General features: G+C 36.7%; 1 protein-coding gene across 5 annotated transcripts in view; it reads left to right on the forward strand.

Annotated features, from left to right (window-relative positions):
• LOC143660046 (uncharacterized) overlaps window positions 1-16,391 on the forward strand; it is a 145,433-nt gene that overhangs the window by 42,550 nt on the left and 86,492 nt on the right. For 3 of the 5 annotated variants that reach the window (XM_077133419.1, XM_077133415.1, XM_077133414.1), the window contains 4 exons: window positions 7,089-7,261; window positions 7,716-7,801; window positions 9,273-9,399; window positions 13,156-13,254. In XM_077133419.1, coding sequence (XP_076989534.1) covers window positions 7,793-7,801; window positions 9,273-9,399; window positions 13,156-13,254 — 235 coding nt within the window. In that variant the 5' untranslated portion in view covers window positions 7,089-7,261; window positions 7,716-7,792. Of the gene's footprint in view, window positions 1-7,088; window positions 7,262-7,294; window positions 7,375-7,715; window positions 7,802-9,272; window positions 9,400-13,155; window positions 13,255-16,391 lie in introns of all 5 variants that reach the window. The other 2 variants (XM_077133417.1, XM_077133416.1) reach the window with 2 other exon arrangements.

Below are 16,391 nucleotides of genomic sequence, written 5' to 3' on the forward strand. Positions count from 1 at the left end.
AAGCTTCCCTTTTTTGGCATCAGATTTGGTAATTTTTATGTTTTAATGATCAACAAATTCATTAAAACATCAACAAATTCATTAATTCAAAAAAAGGGAAGATTTTTTTGAGCTTTTTTTTTAATAGAGATTGAATCAATAATTTAAAAATATCGCAACAAAGAAAAGTCAGAGAGATTGTGGGAAGATGATGAAGTAGGAAGTTAGTTCCATGAATCCGTCTCACAACAAGAACAACTATTACACAGTGTTGATGTCATCCAGGTTTCCTAATTTTTTGTCATATCATCATTCATTGTATGGTCTTATAATCCTTTTTATTTCTCTAAGGTTAGTAGTAATGTCCCCACATTTATACCTGACTTAGTTTCTTGAGTCCTCTCTCTTTCTTTGTCAATCTGACTAAAAGTGTGTCAATTTTATTGATCTTTTCAAAAAAACAATTTTTTGGTTATGTTGATTCTATTGCTTTTGATTCTTTATTTCATTTATCTCTCCTCTAATCTTTACTATTTCTTTGTGATTACTGATTTTGGGTTTAGTTTGCTCTTTTTGTTCTAGTTTATTTAGGTATAAAGTTAGGTTATTGATTTATGATCTCTGCATCCCATAAGTTTGGTATGTTTTGTTTTGTTTTCAAATTACTCTTGTGGTTGCTTCTTTGACCCATTGGTTGTTTAATAGTGTACTGTTTAATTTCCACTATTTGTAAATTTTTCATTTTCCTTCTGATATTACTCCTTTGTGTTCCAAGATGATAGTTTGTATGGTCTCAGTATTTTTTAATTTATTAAGATTAGATTTGTGATCTAACATAATGATTTTCATGGCCTATGTAGAAAACATTCCCTGTGCCCTTGAAAAGCATGTGTATTCTGCTGTTGTTGGGTGGATTGGTCTATATATGTCCATTAGGTTGAGTTGGTTAATGATGTTTTCAAGTCTTTTATTTCCATATTGATCTTGTATTTAAATATTCTATCAATTCTTTATTTTTAAAATTTAAAACTTTTTTAAAACATAACAACATACAAACATGAACATTCTTACCATATGATCATTTCACTCTTGGTATATAATCAATAACTTACAATATTATCACATAGTTGTATATTCATCACCATGATCATTTCTTAGAAATTTGCACCAATTTAGAAAAAGAAATTTAAAAAAACAAACACATACATACCATACCCCTTACCCCTTATCTCTCTGATTGCTAGTATTTCCATCTACCCAATATATTTTAGCCTTTGTTTCCCCTATTTTTTTTCTATACCCCTTACCACTCCCTTTCATTGATCACTGGCATTTCAATCTACTAAATTTATTTTAACATTTGTTCCCCCTATTATTTGTTTAATTTTAATCCCTATGTTTTACTCATCTGTCCATACTGTAGATAAAAGGAGCATCAGACACAAGGTTTTCACAATCACACAGTCACACTGAGAAAGCTATATCATTATACAGTCATCTTCAAGAAACATGGCTACTGGAACACAGCTCTACATTTTCAGGCACTTCCCTCCAGCCTCTCCAATATACCTTAACTAAAAAGGCGATACCTATATAATGCATAATAATAACCTCCAGGATAACCTCTCAACTCTGTTTGAAATCTCTCAGCCACTGACACTTTATTTTGTCTCATTTCTCTATATTCTTTCAATTCTTGAAAGTAGTTTATTGAAGTCTCCAACTATTATTTTAGAACTAGTTTTCTTCCTTCAATTCTTTCCATTTTTGCTTCATATATTTTGGGGCTCTGTTGTGAGGTGCGTATATGCTTATAATCATTATATCTCTTTGCTGGAGGGAACCTTTTATCAATTTTAATATCCTTTTTCTCATAGTCTTTTTTTTTAAAGTTAAACTCTATTTATTTACAACAGTATAGCCATTCTGGCTTTTTTGCTTACTGTTTGCATGGGTCTATCTTTTTCTACACCTTTACTTATGGCCTATTAATGCCTTTGTACCTAAATTGAATCTCTTGTAGACTGCATGGATCATGCCTTTCCATCCAATCTACCAGTCTCTGCCTTTTAATAGGGGAGTTTAATCCATTGATATTTAAGGTAATAGCTGAGAAGCAGGGATTTATTTCTGCCATTCAGCTATTTGTTTTCTGCCTGTCTTGAATGTTTTTTGTTCCTTACGCCATTGCTGCCTTTTTTTGTTTTTAGTTGTTTTTTTTTTGTAGTGTGCCAATTTGATTCTTTTTTCTTTCTTTTTCCCCATACTGTTTTGTATTGTTCTTAGTTATCATTTTAATTACACTGAACATCTTAAACTAATAAAAGCCTAGTGAGATTATTGTCAATCTAATTTCAATAGAATATAAACTGTCTTCTCCAATATAACTCTGTCCCTCCTCTTTTGTATTATTGTCCCAGATTACACCTTTATATATGGTATGCCCCACTAGCATAGATTTCATATTTACCTATGTAGTTACCTTTACCAAAGGTCTTTATTTCTTTTATGGCTTTGAGGTATAGTACAGTGTCCTTTTATTTCAACCTGAAGGAGTTCTTTTTGCATTTCTTGTAGGGTTGGTCTTCTGGTAATTAACTCTTTCCATTTATATTTGTCTATTTCAACGAGTCCCTTTGCATTTCTTGTAGGGTTGGACTTCTGGTAATTAATACTTTCCATTTATATTTCTCAGTAAGTGTCTTATATTTTCCTCTGTTTTTTGAGGATTCTTTTGCCAGATCTAGAATTCTTTGTTGGCAGTTTTTTTTTCTTTATAGAGTTTAAATGTCATTCCCACTATCTTCTGGTCTCCCTGCTTTCTGATGAGAAATGTGCTCTTAGTCATATTGGGAATTCCTTTTCTGCTCCCCTCCACTTGTCTTTCTGGGACACTAGTGATGACTGTGCTGGTACACTTAATGGCATCATACAGGTCCACCAGGTTCTTTTCATTTTTCTTTATTTTTTCCTTCTTTTCCTCAGGCTGGATAATTTTAATTGTCTTGTCTTCAACCTTTTTCTGCCTGTTCACATCTAGTGCTGTATCCTTCTGGGGAAATTTTCATTTCATTTACTGACCTTCATCTTTCCAAAATTTCAGATTGGTTTCTTTTTATAATTTCTCTTTATTTCATTCAGGCATCATTGTCCTAATGCCCTTTAGTTCTTTGTATATGGATTCCTCTACCACATTGAACATATTTGATACAGTTGATTTAAAGTCTTTGACTAATAGTTCCAAAATATGAGCACCCTCATGGATGGTTTCTAGCAAATTTGTTCTTTTTTTCTCCTGTGAATGGGTATGCTTTCCTGTTTCTTTGTGCATGTAATATTTTTCATGTGTGTTTGTGGGGAACTGAACACTCTAAATATTATGTTATTATAACTCTGGAAATCTAGTTTTCCCACTACTCTGGGGTTATTGCTAGGAACTTTAATTTTTTTGGTAAGGGCTGGAGCCATCAATTTGTGACTTTTCCAAACTATTTTTGCTCCCAAACAGAGAATCAATAGAGAAATGAGAAAAAAAAAAGAAGAAAATGAGGTAATGTTGCTTTAAGACTCCTATGCTGCCTTTGCCTGAGGCAGTTGAAACAATGGCCTGCCTCAGTGCCATCGGCCCAGTGATCTGAAATAGCTGATTAGAAGCAGTGATCAGAGATCAATAATTAGACCACACAGTTCCTGTTATTGAAATCTAGATCCTTGTAGCCCAGCCTAGAATCAATTGTACCTAGGTTGAAGCCCTCATAGCTGCCTGCTACATGGTTGAGGGATAGGGGATGCTAGATACTGCACAGAAGGTGAAATTTACTGATATTTACTGCAGTTTACCACCTTCTTTGTCTAGCTCTTCCCTGGATACTCTACTGTTCCACAAGACTCTGGAGTTAGAAAATAATTGATTCATACAGTTCCTGCCAGTTGAATAGTTATTTTTGTGGAAGGATCAATTTCTAAAGCTTCCTTTTCTGCCATATTCCTACAATCTCTCTGATTAATTTCTTTCTCTTTTTTTGCGGGGGGGGCATGGGCAATGAAAAATGAATCTCCCTTATTTTGTAATGCAGTTTTTCTGATATATAGATATCTTGAAAACATTTTTGTTTTATTAATTTTTAAATTTTTTAAAATTTAAAATTTAAAAATTTTTTATTAATTTTTAAATTTTGTAAAAATACCAAAAAACATCAAATAAATGCAAACATTCTTAACTTTTGATCATTCCATTCTATATATATAACTGGTAATTCACAGTATGATCACATAGTTGCATATTCATCATCATGATAATTTCTTAGAACATTTGCATCTATTCAAAAAAAGAAATAAAAAAACAGGAAAAAATTCACACATACCATACCCCTTACCCCGCCCTTTCATTGATCACTAGCATTTCAAACTAAATTTATTTTAACATTTGTTCCCCCTATTACTTATTTTTATTCCATGTATTTTATTCATCTGTTGATAAGGTAGATAAAAGGAGCATCAGACACAAGGTTTTCACAATCACACAGTCACTTTGTGAAAGCTATATCATTATACAATCATCTTCAAGAAACATGGCTACTGGAACACAGCTCTATATTTTCAGGCAGTTCCCTCCAGCCTCTCCATAATATCTTGATTAACAAGGTGATATCTATTTAATGCATAAGAACAACCTCCAGGATAACCTCTTGACTCTGTTTGGAATCTCTCAGCCATTGACACTTTATTTTGTCTGATTTCGCTCTTCCCCCTTTTGGTCAAGAAGGTTTTCTCAATCCTTTGATGCTGAGTCTCAACTCATTCTAGGGTTTTTCTCAATCCATTGTGCTGAGTCTCAGCTCATTCTAGAATTTCTGTCCCACGTTCCCAGGAAGGTCCACATCCCTGGGAGTCATGTCCCATGTAGACAGGGGGAGGGTGGTGAGTTTGCTTTTTGTGTTGGCTGGAGAGAGAGGCCACACCTGAGCAACGGAAGAGTCTCTCTTGGGGATGACTCTTAGGCCTAATTTTAAGTAGGCCTGGCCTATCCTTTGTGGAGTTAAAGTTTCATATGAACAAACCCCAAGATTGGGGCCTAGCCTATAGCTTTGGTTGTCAGCACTGGTTGTAAGAATAGTTTTTCTGATATATTCTTGATTGGCATTTATTTTGTTTAAATACTTTAAATATTTCTTTCCACTGCTTTCTTGCCTCCATGGTTTCTGATGAGAAATCGGCATTTAATCTTATTGGGGCTCCTTTGCATATGATGCCTTGTTTCTCTCTTTGAGTGTTCAGTATTTTCTTGGCATGTGACAATTTGATTACAATATGTCTGAGCATGGATATCAAGTTTTCTTGTTTGGGATTTCCTGGGCTTCTTAAATGTGCATATTCAGATCTTTCTTTAAATTTGGGAGATTTTCTGCTGTCATGTCTTTGAATATTCCTCTGCCTCTTTCTTCTCCTTCTGAGATTTCCATAATGTGTACATTGCTTGCTCGATGGTGTCCCACAGGTCTCTTAGGCTTTGTTCAGATTTCTTCATTTTTTCTTTGTGCTTCTTAGCCTAAATAATTTCATTTGTCTTGCTTTTGAGTTCACTGATTCTTTCTTCTGCCAGCTCCAGTCTGTTGAAGCTCCTCTAGGGTATTGCTGAGTCTAGCTTGAGCAACTGTCCAAAAAGGGTCAGAAGGGCAGTGGGAGATTAAGAAAGACACAACACAGAGTTAAGAGAAAGCAGGGGCTAGATAGTTCATTGCCTGACTGAAGGCAACAATCCCCAGAAGCCAGCGCAAGTTTATTATATACTTTTTAACAATAGACTTCCAGATAAGGAAATGCAGTATGTGAGAATGTGCTTGACATAATGAATAGGGATGCAGAACTTTTTTTAAGAACAAAGTGAACATTAACTAGCCTGCCCAAAACTGTACAGGCAGAACCTTCCCACAGTAAGGTCAGATTAGGTATGGTGCAGCATAAGCTAGACCTCATTCCACAGGAGACCAAGGGGCCTTGCCTCCAAGGTTACTCTGACATGGCCTTGCCAGCAGTCAGAGATCTGCTTCATGAAAAGCCTGTCCTGGGCTCCAACAGGGTATGTTTTAAAATTTTAATTATTGTGATTTTTAACACCAGTATGTCTGTTTGGTGCCTTTAAAAATTTTTTGTCTCCTTATTGAAATTCTCATTTCATTCCTGTTTTCCTTTAGCTCTTTGAGCATATTTAATGTCACTTTTTAAAAGTCTTTGATATAATATATATATCATAAGTCTGGTCTTCTTTGTTGACATTTTCTAATGTTTTATCTATTCCTTTGGATGGGCCATCATTTCCTGCTTGTTTGTCTTGTAATTCTTTGTTGCACACTATACATTTTAATACTTTAGTGCGTACTCTGTAATTTAGTCTGAGCTTTCCCTTAAATTTGTATCCTGCTAGTGTTATGACAGAGACTTCCTTGAGTGCTAGGAGCTAACAGAAAACAAAGCAATGCCTAAAAGTACCTTCCCCAATCTTTGCACATTGGCTCTATGTAGGCTGGTGCTCTCCTTCAGAGCTTAGCCTTCTTGCCAAGAAGATCAGACCAAGGCAAAAGTGCAGGGTGCTCTCTGGCCTTTTTGAGCATGAGTCTTGTCCTGGGCATGCAGCCATGGCCTTAGGAATTGTTTCATTTTACAGGGATCAGAATGCCACCTCCTCTCTCTGTGAAATAGACTTACCCTCCTTCCTCTTTCTCTGTTGTACATATTGAAGCCAATAGTACAGGCTGATTTGAGTTGAGTGTTTCTTATACTGATTTAGCCCTCTGAAAACTGCTTCTGCATACAGGGCAAGTTCTGGGACACCAAGCCAGAGACAAATGTTCTGGTTCAGTCCCTCAGGCTCCCAGATAGATTAGCAAAGTTTAGCACAGACATACGTACACTCCAGTATATGCACAGGGATCCTACTGCTCCCTCCGGAACAGGGCCAGGGATCCACACTGAGAGTGTGGGCTGGCTGTACACTGAACCAGAGAGAAGGGAGGGGAGGAGCTAGGAAGGATTCCTCAAGTTTTTCAAGTATTTCTTTCTTGATTTAGTGCCTACCCTGTTGTTACTGCAACCCTTTAATTATTTTCCAGAACTCTGAGGAAGACGGATCTGCCAAGTTTTGCTAATTGTTCAAAGATTCTACACGGTAACAGAATGCTGTAATATCTCACACCACTGTTTTGGCTACTAGTACAGAAAAGAGTTCTACCCATCGGTATATTTTAAAGATCCACATGTGATTCTAATATACAGCAAACTTTGGGTGAGTCTCGTCTATGCTATTTTTTCTCTTCAGGTTTGGGGAGACCAGTCAGATTTCTAAGGTCAAGAAGGAAGTTCTGGTGTAGATAGTTTGGCCACTTCTCAGCTGAGAAGGTGAGAATGGAAGAGTGAACATCTGCTCAGAATAGGTCTGGGCAGCCTATTCTCATGTCCAGATCAAGTTTCCTGGGGTGAGGGACTAACTAGAAATCTTCATGCTGAAGTATCTGGGCATGTGCTATACTGTAGGAGATCCTCTGCTCTCTGTCTTTGTTTAGCTGATTTCTCTGGTCTAGGGAAGGATATGTTTGTCTCATCTCTTTTCTCTCATAACCGTTCTGTATGTTTGGGTTGGTGCATGTAGGAATGGAAAAAGAGAAATATATTTTTAAACATTTCAGGAACTTTAAGCATTTCAGCAGTTCTGTTCTTATGAGTCCATATTCTTTCCTCAGCTCTGGCTTCTGTGGACTCTGCTTCTTCAGTAAAGGAATCTTAAAGAAAATTGACTAGTTCTTACAGTTCTGAAATCATGGCTCATGTAAGTTGGTGTTTCTATTTGAAATTTTGTCAATTTTTCAAGTTATGTGGACATTCTTATTTGTTATTCTGAATCTTCCTAACAGACCCACATCCTATAGCTGCTCCCCAGTCTCTCCCATTCTAGTGATGGATACAGCCAGACAATCTAGGCCTCTTCTATGTGTCCATCTCTTCTCCAACCCATGTCCATGGGTGCCTTGGCCAAATCATTTGGCATCTACTGTAGATTCAGTCTCTGTTGAGAGCAGAGATGTAGCAGAAATGAAGTCCCTAGAGGGAGTTATTTGATCCACAACTCTCATGTCTGAAGCACACTTGAAAGTACTGTGCAAAAGAAATATAACACAAGCTGTATAAGTGATTTTCAATTTTCTAACAGCCACATTTGAAAAGAATAGACAGATAGGGAAGGCACACATATCACTTAAAATTTGTTAGTGGTTATGTTAAAAAAAAATGAAAAGACAGAGGTGCAATTAATTTTAATATCTTTTACTTAATCTAATAGAGCCAAAATATTATCATTTCAACATGTAACCAGTATAAAACTTGAGATATTTTACCTTCTTTTTTCTTTATAAATTCTTCAATACCTGGTATGTATTTTATACAGACAGCACATCTTTATTTGGACTCGTCACAATTCATGTGGTTATACCAATAACCACATGCAGTTAAGCTATCATAATAGACATGCTAGCTTTAGAGAGGTTGTATAACCTAAATCCTAATTATATAAAAGAATGATTAAGCCATACATATCCATGAAATGGGCTATTGTGTAGTAAATTAAATCTACTCAATAAAGTATTTGTTTTAACAAGAAAAAATGCTTATGATGCAATATAATGATGACCTTGAATACAGAAGAAATTCTTTAATTTTGTACAAACTCTGCTTTTTAAAAAGAGAGACTTTACAATTCATTTGGGGGAAACTTTCTATCAATTATCTTTCTTAATACTCACAGGAAAAGAAGATAGAATAAATCACATTTATTGATATTTTCTTTGGCAGGCCAGTTACAAGCTGTGTTCTTGTGAACAGTATCTACTTAATTGGGGCACTCTGTTAATTACCGGGACATACCTGGAAATATATTAAATTAGGTACCTACAGTATGTAGGAAGATTTGGCTGTAGCAAGATGGGCAGACTACATCTCATGAGCCAAATTTATCCCATGATCTGTTTTTGTATAGCCTGCAAGCTAAGGCTGTTTTTACATTTTTAAAGAATATGTGGTGGAGACCATATGTGGCAAGCCCTTTAGAAAAAAAGCTATTGACCTTTGGTCCACATTAATACGAATCTTCAAGAACATATAAATACTCTGTTTCAGTCACGTCACAGGCTTCCAGCCCCAGCCTATTTGTTTGATGTATTCGCCCTTACTGCAGTGTAGTCCTTCTTCCATCTTCAAAATATTTTCTTTAATTTTACAAATAATACATAGGTTTGTCATTTCAGGATATGGTGATGTTCAGAGATGTGGCTGTGGACTTTTCTCAGGAAGAGTGGGAATGCCTGGACTCATATCAGAGGAATTTGTACAGGGAGGTGATATTAGAGAACTATAGCAACCTGTTATCATTGGGTAAGCCTATCTGTCTCAAATAATTTAGGAATTCATAGGATTGAATCTCAGAGCTGCCTTTCAAAAAATTAACTGAATATCTCCTTTTTAGTTTGGAAGTAGGCACCTCTGTTAAGCACCTTCATCCTTCCCCATAATTTAATGACCATTTTACCTTCCTCTGTTGTCTCTCTTTAATTAACAACAGCTAGATTTTTAACTCATGGACACTCACATCAAAACTACTGTCAAAGAAATCTGGTTTCATACTGCTATAGATGGTCTATGTTATTTGCTAACCCCACCTGTGATGAGAATAGCAAGACAGGTATCTGGCACTATATAACTTATAAAAGACTTTATATGATATATATGATGCTGGATTGAGTCAAGAGTTGGTAAAACTCAAGTGGACACATTGAGTTTCCAACAACAGACATATTATCTTTTAACTGCTTTGTAATTAAAAATTTAAAATCCAAAAACCTCATTTAACATTTCCTGGAAAGAAGCTAAATATCTTCCTCTTAAGCAAATTGTGTTTGTTTGCAAGCTGCCAGAATGCAATATACCAGAACTGGAATGGCTTTTATATGGGAGGATTTAATAAGTTATAAGTTTACAGTTCTAAGGAAGTGAAAGTTTCCAAATTAAGGCACCAATAAAAGATTACCTTCACTCAAGAAAGGCTGATGGGTCAGGAACACCTCTGTCAGCTGGGTAGTCCTGTGGCTGGCATCTGCTGGTCCCTTGCTCCTGGTCTTCATTGCTTTCGGCCTCTGTTCCTGTGGGGGTTCCTCATTTTACTTCTCTGGGCTGGCTTTCATCTCTTGGCTTCTCTTGGCTCTTTCCAAGTTCTGGCTCATTTAACATCTCATGGAGATGTCTGCTGGGCTCCAAGCATCTCCAAACATCCATGTTTCGGAGCTTCAGAATCAACAGAGAGAGCAAAATGTTCTCTGAGCATCTACATCTGCTCTGTCTGTTGGCTCTGAAACTTCTGTCATTTCTAAACTCTCTCTAAAATGTTTCCTCTTTTAAAGGATTCCAGTAAACTAATTAAGACCCACCTGGAATGGGTAGAGGCACATCTTCAGCAAATCAGAGGTCACACCTACATTGGGCATATCACATCTCTGTGGAGATAATCTAATCAAATGTTTCCAACCTACAGTATTGAATCTGGTTAAAAGAAAGCGATGCTCCCAAAAGACTGGATCAGGATTAAAACATGGCTTTTGATGGTACATAATATTTTCATACTGGCACATTCCACTCTCTGGACCCCAAGAAAACACATTTTTTTTCCATTTACAAAATACATTCATTCCATTACAGTATTATAAGCCTTAAAACATTTCAGTAACAATACAAATACAGTACAAAGTAAAACCAGTACAAAATCTCATCAGTTTGTTACAGGCATGTTCTCTTCTAAGGCAAAAATTTTCTTCTGGCTCTGGACCTGTAAAACTCAGAATAAGTTATCTGCTACCAATATACAAAGGAGGGACAGTCATAGGATACATACTTCCATTTCCATAGGGAGAAATTGGAAGGAACACGGGTTTCCAGACCCAAATAGTTCTGGCAACCGGCAGGGCAAACAACATTAGATTTCAAAGTCTGAGAGTTATTTATTCTCAGGGTTTTAGAAAGTGGAATTCCCACCCTTTCCAAGGGCCTATGCAGTGGCCTTGATTTATCTTCAAATGCTGAGGTGAGTTGCAACACTGGGGCTTGTTGGGGAGACCACCTTTTTTTGGCTCCACCCTCTCCATATATCGGGATAGAACCTGAGATCTTTACCATCTCTCAGACAAATGCTTAACCCCTCCAAAACAAGGGGGTGGCAGCCAGGCTCCCCACAATCCCCGGTTTATGTGTTCCACCCTCTCTGAGGCCTGAGGTGGAACAACTCTTCCTGAACAATGAAGCAGAAGGCCCACTGTCTGCTTTCAGGCAAACTCACCCTCTGCATGTATATGGGTGAGCCTGCTCTCCTGACCTGAGGTTTCCTGGCTCCAAACCTTAACTTTTACGTTTCTGCCTCTGAAGATATTTTTCCTTTACTTTGTCCCTTTTCTGACCCTTTTAATCCAAACTGGCAGTGGTTTCATTTATACAGACCCCACAACACTCCTGTTGGTTTTCTATGCAACATGCTGGGATCATGCCCATCAGACAAAAGCCTTCCCACAAATCCTTTCTGGATAATCATCTCCAATCTATGTGTGTCCTATAATGGCTGACTACTCCCATGCTTGGATAAATCCTCACATGGGGCCCTATTCATTGGGTCTCACCTTCTGGAAGCCCAGCATTTTCCAGAACATCAATTTCTGTTTTCTTTGTACCCAAGAGTTCAGTTCTCAACTTCTTTCTTTCCTCTTGCATTTTACTGTAAGCGCAAGGAGCAGCCAGGCTGTATTTTCCACATTGAGTTTGGAAATTTCCTCTATTAAGTATCCCCAGTGTCGCATTTAAATTCTAACTTCCATCCAACAGCAGTACACAATTTTACAAGATTCTTTGCCATGTTAAAAGCATTGCCTTCCTTCCAGTTTGTATTTACACATGCATCATTTCTATCTAAATCCTTGTCAGAGGTATCTTTAGAGTCCACATTTCTCCCAACAGTCTCTTCAAAGCAATTCAGGCCTTTCCTACTAAACTTCTCACAATTTTTCCAGAGATTTCCCCTTATCCATTTAAAAAGCCATTCCAACATGTTTGGTATTCACAAACTGCAGCAGCCCACTTCTCTGGTACCAAAATCTGTTTTAGTTTGTAAAAGCTGCCAGAATGCAATATACCTGAAATAGAATGGCTTTTAAAAAGGAAAATGTATTAAGTTGTAAGTTTATAGTTCTAATACCATGAATATGTCCAAATTAAGGTAAGCCTATAAAAATGCCCAATCTAAGGCAACCAGGGAAAGATACCTTGGTTCAAGAAGGCCGGCAATGTTCAGGATTTCTCTCTCAGGTCATGGTTATGTGTCTGCTAGCTTTCTCTCCAGGCTTTTTCATCAGCTTCTCTGGGGCTCTGTCTGCTCTGTTGCCTCTACAGTTTTGGTTGTTCTCAAGATTTTTTCAAAATAGTTCCCTCTTAAAGGACTCCAGTAAACAACCCCACCTTGAATGGGTGGAGATAATCTCCATGGAAACCATCTAATCAAAAGCCACCACCCATAATTGGATGGGTCATGTCTCTGTGGAAGCAATAAAAAAGATTCCACACAGCAATATTGATTGAGGATTAAATGGCATAGCTTTTCTGGAGTACATGATAGCTTCAAATTGGCACACAAATCATATGTAAAAAGTAGCAAAAATTGTATTTAATAAGCATGTATAGTATTTATTATATAAAAGACACTCATAAGCACTTTATGTATATTAAATCAAACCTCACAACAATCCTATGAGGTAGATATTATTGTTAATTCCTTTTTCTATTTATTTAAGATTTTTTTTGTTTTTGTTAATTACTTTTTACAATTGAAAAAAATTGAGGCACAGAGACTTTAAATTTTTTGTCTTAGTGACCCAGGTGAAAAGAGGCAGGTTTTGAAACTTGTGCTCTCAACCATTACTTCCTCCCAAAAGTTTACTTTAAAGAAAGAACATATCCCTATCTCTCTGTCATTATTACTTCTGACCCTAAAGTAACTCTAATATGAATGTTTTTCAATCTTAACACTCTTCTTTGTTCTAAAGGCTTGAGTAAATAAATTCCTTACTTCTTTCCCATGTTCTATTCTTTTCTTCCAAGCAGGATATTCCATTTCTAAGCCAGATGTAATTATCTTATTGGAGCAAGGAAAAGAACCTTGGATGGTTATGAGGGATGAGGAAAGAAGATGGATACTGGGTAAGTGCTAATCTGGCAGAGATAGGCCATTATGGTATGGCACAGTCCTGCAGGGTGGGGAGGAGATACATCCCTTCAATTTTATTGGTAATGAAAAGACCAAAACCTGGGATGAAAATTTGAATCTTCTCAGCATGAGCCACCAATGAAACTTCATCTATACTTCCACTTGTCCTTGTTTCTCCTCACTCATATTTCCTTCCCATTTCAACAGGGGGAAGCTTTCTTCCCTAATGACAACCATCTTATCTGTATTTTAGATATAATTCCTTTCTAGCTCCTTTGTTTTTCAACTTCTTTTGCATGTATTTCTTCATTGCCCTCTTCTCTTGGAGTTTGCATTGTAGTAGGAAAATCATATGGTAAATAAGTAAACAAATAAATGAGTTAATAAATATCATGAAGTGATTAAGTGCTATGAAGAAAAGTAAATGAAGTAAGAATAGAGAGAATTATGATGAGTGAATGGGGTATTTAGATAGGGTGGTTGTGTAAGAGGAGCCAAGTTGAAGAGGCTCCAACTGGCCAGAGGTCAGACCAGTTGAGCATCAATACACAGAACCACATGCATTGAAAGAATTAATTCCATAAATTCTTTAATGATAAAAAAGTGAATTGTTTACTATCAGAAGATCCAAGGGAACTAACTTATTTGGAAAATGTAAATTTAAAGAAAAAGAAGCATTTTTCCTACCTTTCCTGTATGAAGTGCACTAATAGGTAGTAGAGGGAGTGAAGTTTCTCTTAAGGAAGTATTTAGTGAATAAATGAAGAGTGGAAGAATCAGAATATAGCCATTTTGGAACCCATCATGATTGTATATAAGCACTGAACATCAGTGCCCAGAGCACCATAGAAATATAGAAAATCAGACATTTATGTTTCTTCTAAAGGAAGAACGCAGTATCACCTATGAAGTAAGTTTGCTAATAAAATTGGTGTTAAATTTGACTATGGGAAACTATAAACAAAAAATAGTTCTTAAACAAATAAATGCAAGGGAAATCAAAAGATAGTAGGAGAACCTATAATTGCCAGTTGTGCTGCATGAACTTTATTTGGATCAATTATTCTTTTTAAGTTGTTTAATGTATGAGATAGTTGGAAGTTTGAGAATTTTTGATGATATTAAAGAATCCAAGTTCATTTGTTTAAGTTTGAAAAATAGTATCATGGTTATGTTTTTTTAAAAAAAAATAGAGATAAGTACTGAAATAAGTACAAATGATATGCTGTGCTTTTAGGGATTTGATTCAGACTAATGTGAGAAGAGTAGATTGAGATCTGCATAGGCCAGGATTGCCCATGGATTGATGATTGTTAGGGCTAGGTGATAGATACATGGAGATTTATTATACTGTTCTGTCTATTTTTATGTATTTTAGAAATGTTCTGTAATTAAGTTTTGTTTTGTGGTTTAAGATATTGGGATATTAAAGAAAAATAAAGTGGGAGGTGAGAAAAGGGAAGGAAATTTTCATTTGCTAAAGCTGGTGGAATGCAATATACTCGAAATGGATTGGCTTTTAAAAAGGGGGTTTAGGGTGGGCATTGGTGGCTCAGTGGCAGAGTTCTTGCCTGTCATGCCAGAGACCCAGGTTTGATTCCCGGTCCCGGTGCCTGCGTGTGTAAAAAAAAAAAAAAAAAAAGACAAGGGGTTTATTAGCTCACAAATTTACACTTTTAAGGCCGTGAAAATGTCCAATTTACAGTACCCAGAGAAAGATACTTTGACTCTGAAGAAAGGCCAATGGCACTGGGGTTCCTCTGTCACATAGGAAGGCATGTGGCTGGCATCTGTTGGTCCTTCACTCCCAAGTTGTGTTGCCTTCAACTTCTGATTCCTGTGGTATTCTCTCTGAGGTTCTGTGGGTCGTTGCTTGTTTCTCTCTGTGCATTTCTGTCTCTCTTAGCTTCTCTCAACTCTGTGCTCTCCCTAAAAACTGTCTCTCCCTTAAAGGACTCCAGCAAGTGGATTAAGACCCACCTTGAATGGGTGGGGTTCACATCTCCATGGAAACAACCTATTCAAGAGGTCCCACCCAAAATTAGGTCTGCCCCCACAAGATTGGACTAAAAGAACATAGGATTTTCTGGGGTACATAACAGATTCAAACCAGCACAGAAATATATGTGGTACAGGGAATTTATTTTGACATATAAGATATTAGAGCATGTTTATCGCTAAAGAGAATGCTTTCAAAAGAAAGAAAATTGATGGAGTAGTGAGAGAGGATGTTTTAGTTTGCTAATGCTGCCAGAATACCAGCAATGGGTTGGCTTTAATAAAGGGAATTTATTAAGTTACTAGTTTTCAGTTTTAAAGCCCTAAAAATATCCAGCTAAGGCATTGAGAGAAAGATACCTTGACTCAAGAAAGGCCAGTCTGAGAAGGCATGTGGCTGGCATCTGCTGGTCCTTTGGCTTCTGGTTTCAAACAGATTCCTCAAAGGTGTTTTCTTTCTGCATCTCCAAGTGTCTCTGTCAGCTCTGAAGCTTTTCCCAAAATGGTACCCTCTTTAAGGACTCCATTGAGCAACCCATCTTGAGACCACCTAATCAAAAGATTCTATCCACAATTATTTGGGATACATCTCCATGGATATAACTTAATAAAAAAGGTCTCACCCAACAATATCAAACAAGGATTAAAGAACATGGCTTTTCTAGGATAGACACAATTTCAGACTGTTACATTCAACCTTCTGGACCATAAAAAGACATGTTCTTTCCATATACAAAATACATTCATTCCATTACAATATCAACAAAGCTTAAACCATTTTACTAACAATATAAATACAAACAAAGTTAAAACCGGTACAAAATCTCATCAAGATCAGTTACAGGCATCATCTGTCCTAAGGCAGAATTATCCTTTGGCTCTGTATCTGTAAAACTCAGAACAAGTTTTCTGCTGCCAATATACAAAGGAGGAACAGTCATAGAATAAACAACCCCATTACCATAGGGGGAGATTAGAAGGAAAACAAGGGTCACTGGACCCAAATGGTTTTGAAAACCTGCAAGGTAAACTCCATTAGATTTCAAAGTCTGTGAGCCATTCATCCTTGGGTCTTGATAGACTGGCAGTCCCACCAATTCCAAGGGTTTATGCAGTGGCCCTGTTCTTTCCA

The sequence above is a fragment of the Tamandua tetradactyla genome, chromosome 16 (assembly GCF_023851605.1).
Source record: "Tamandua tetradactyla isolate mTamTet1 chromosome 16, mTamTet1.pri, whole genome shotgun sequence".
Classification (NCBI taxonomy): Eukaryota; Metazoa; Chordata; class Mammalia; order Pilosa; family Myrmecophagidae; genus Tamandua; species Tamandua tetradactyla.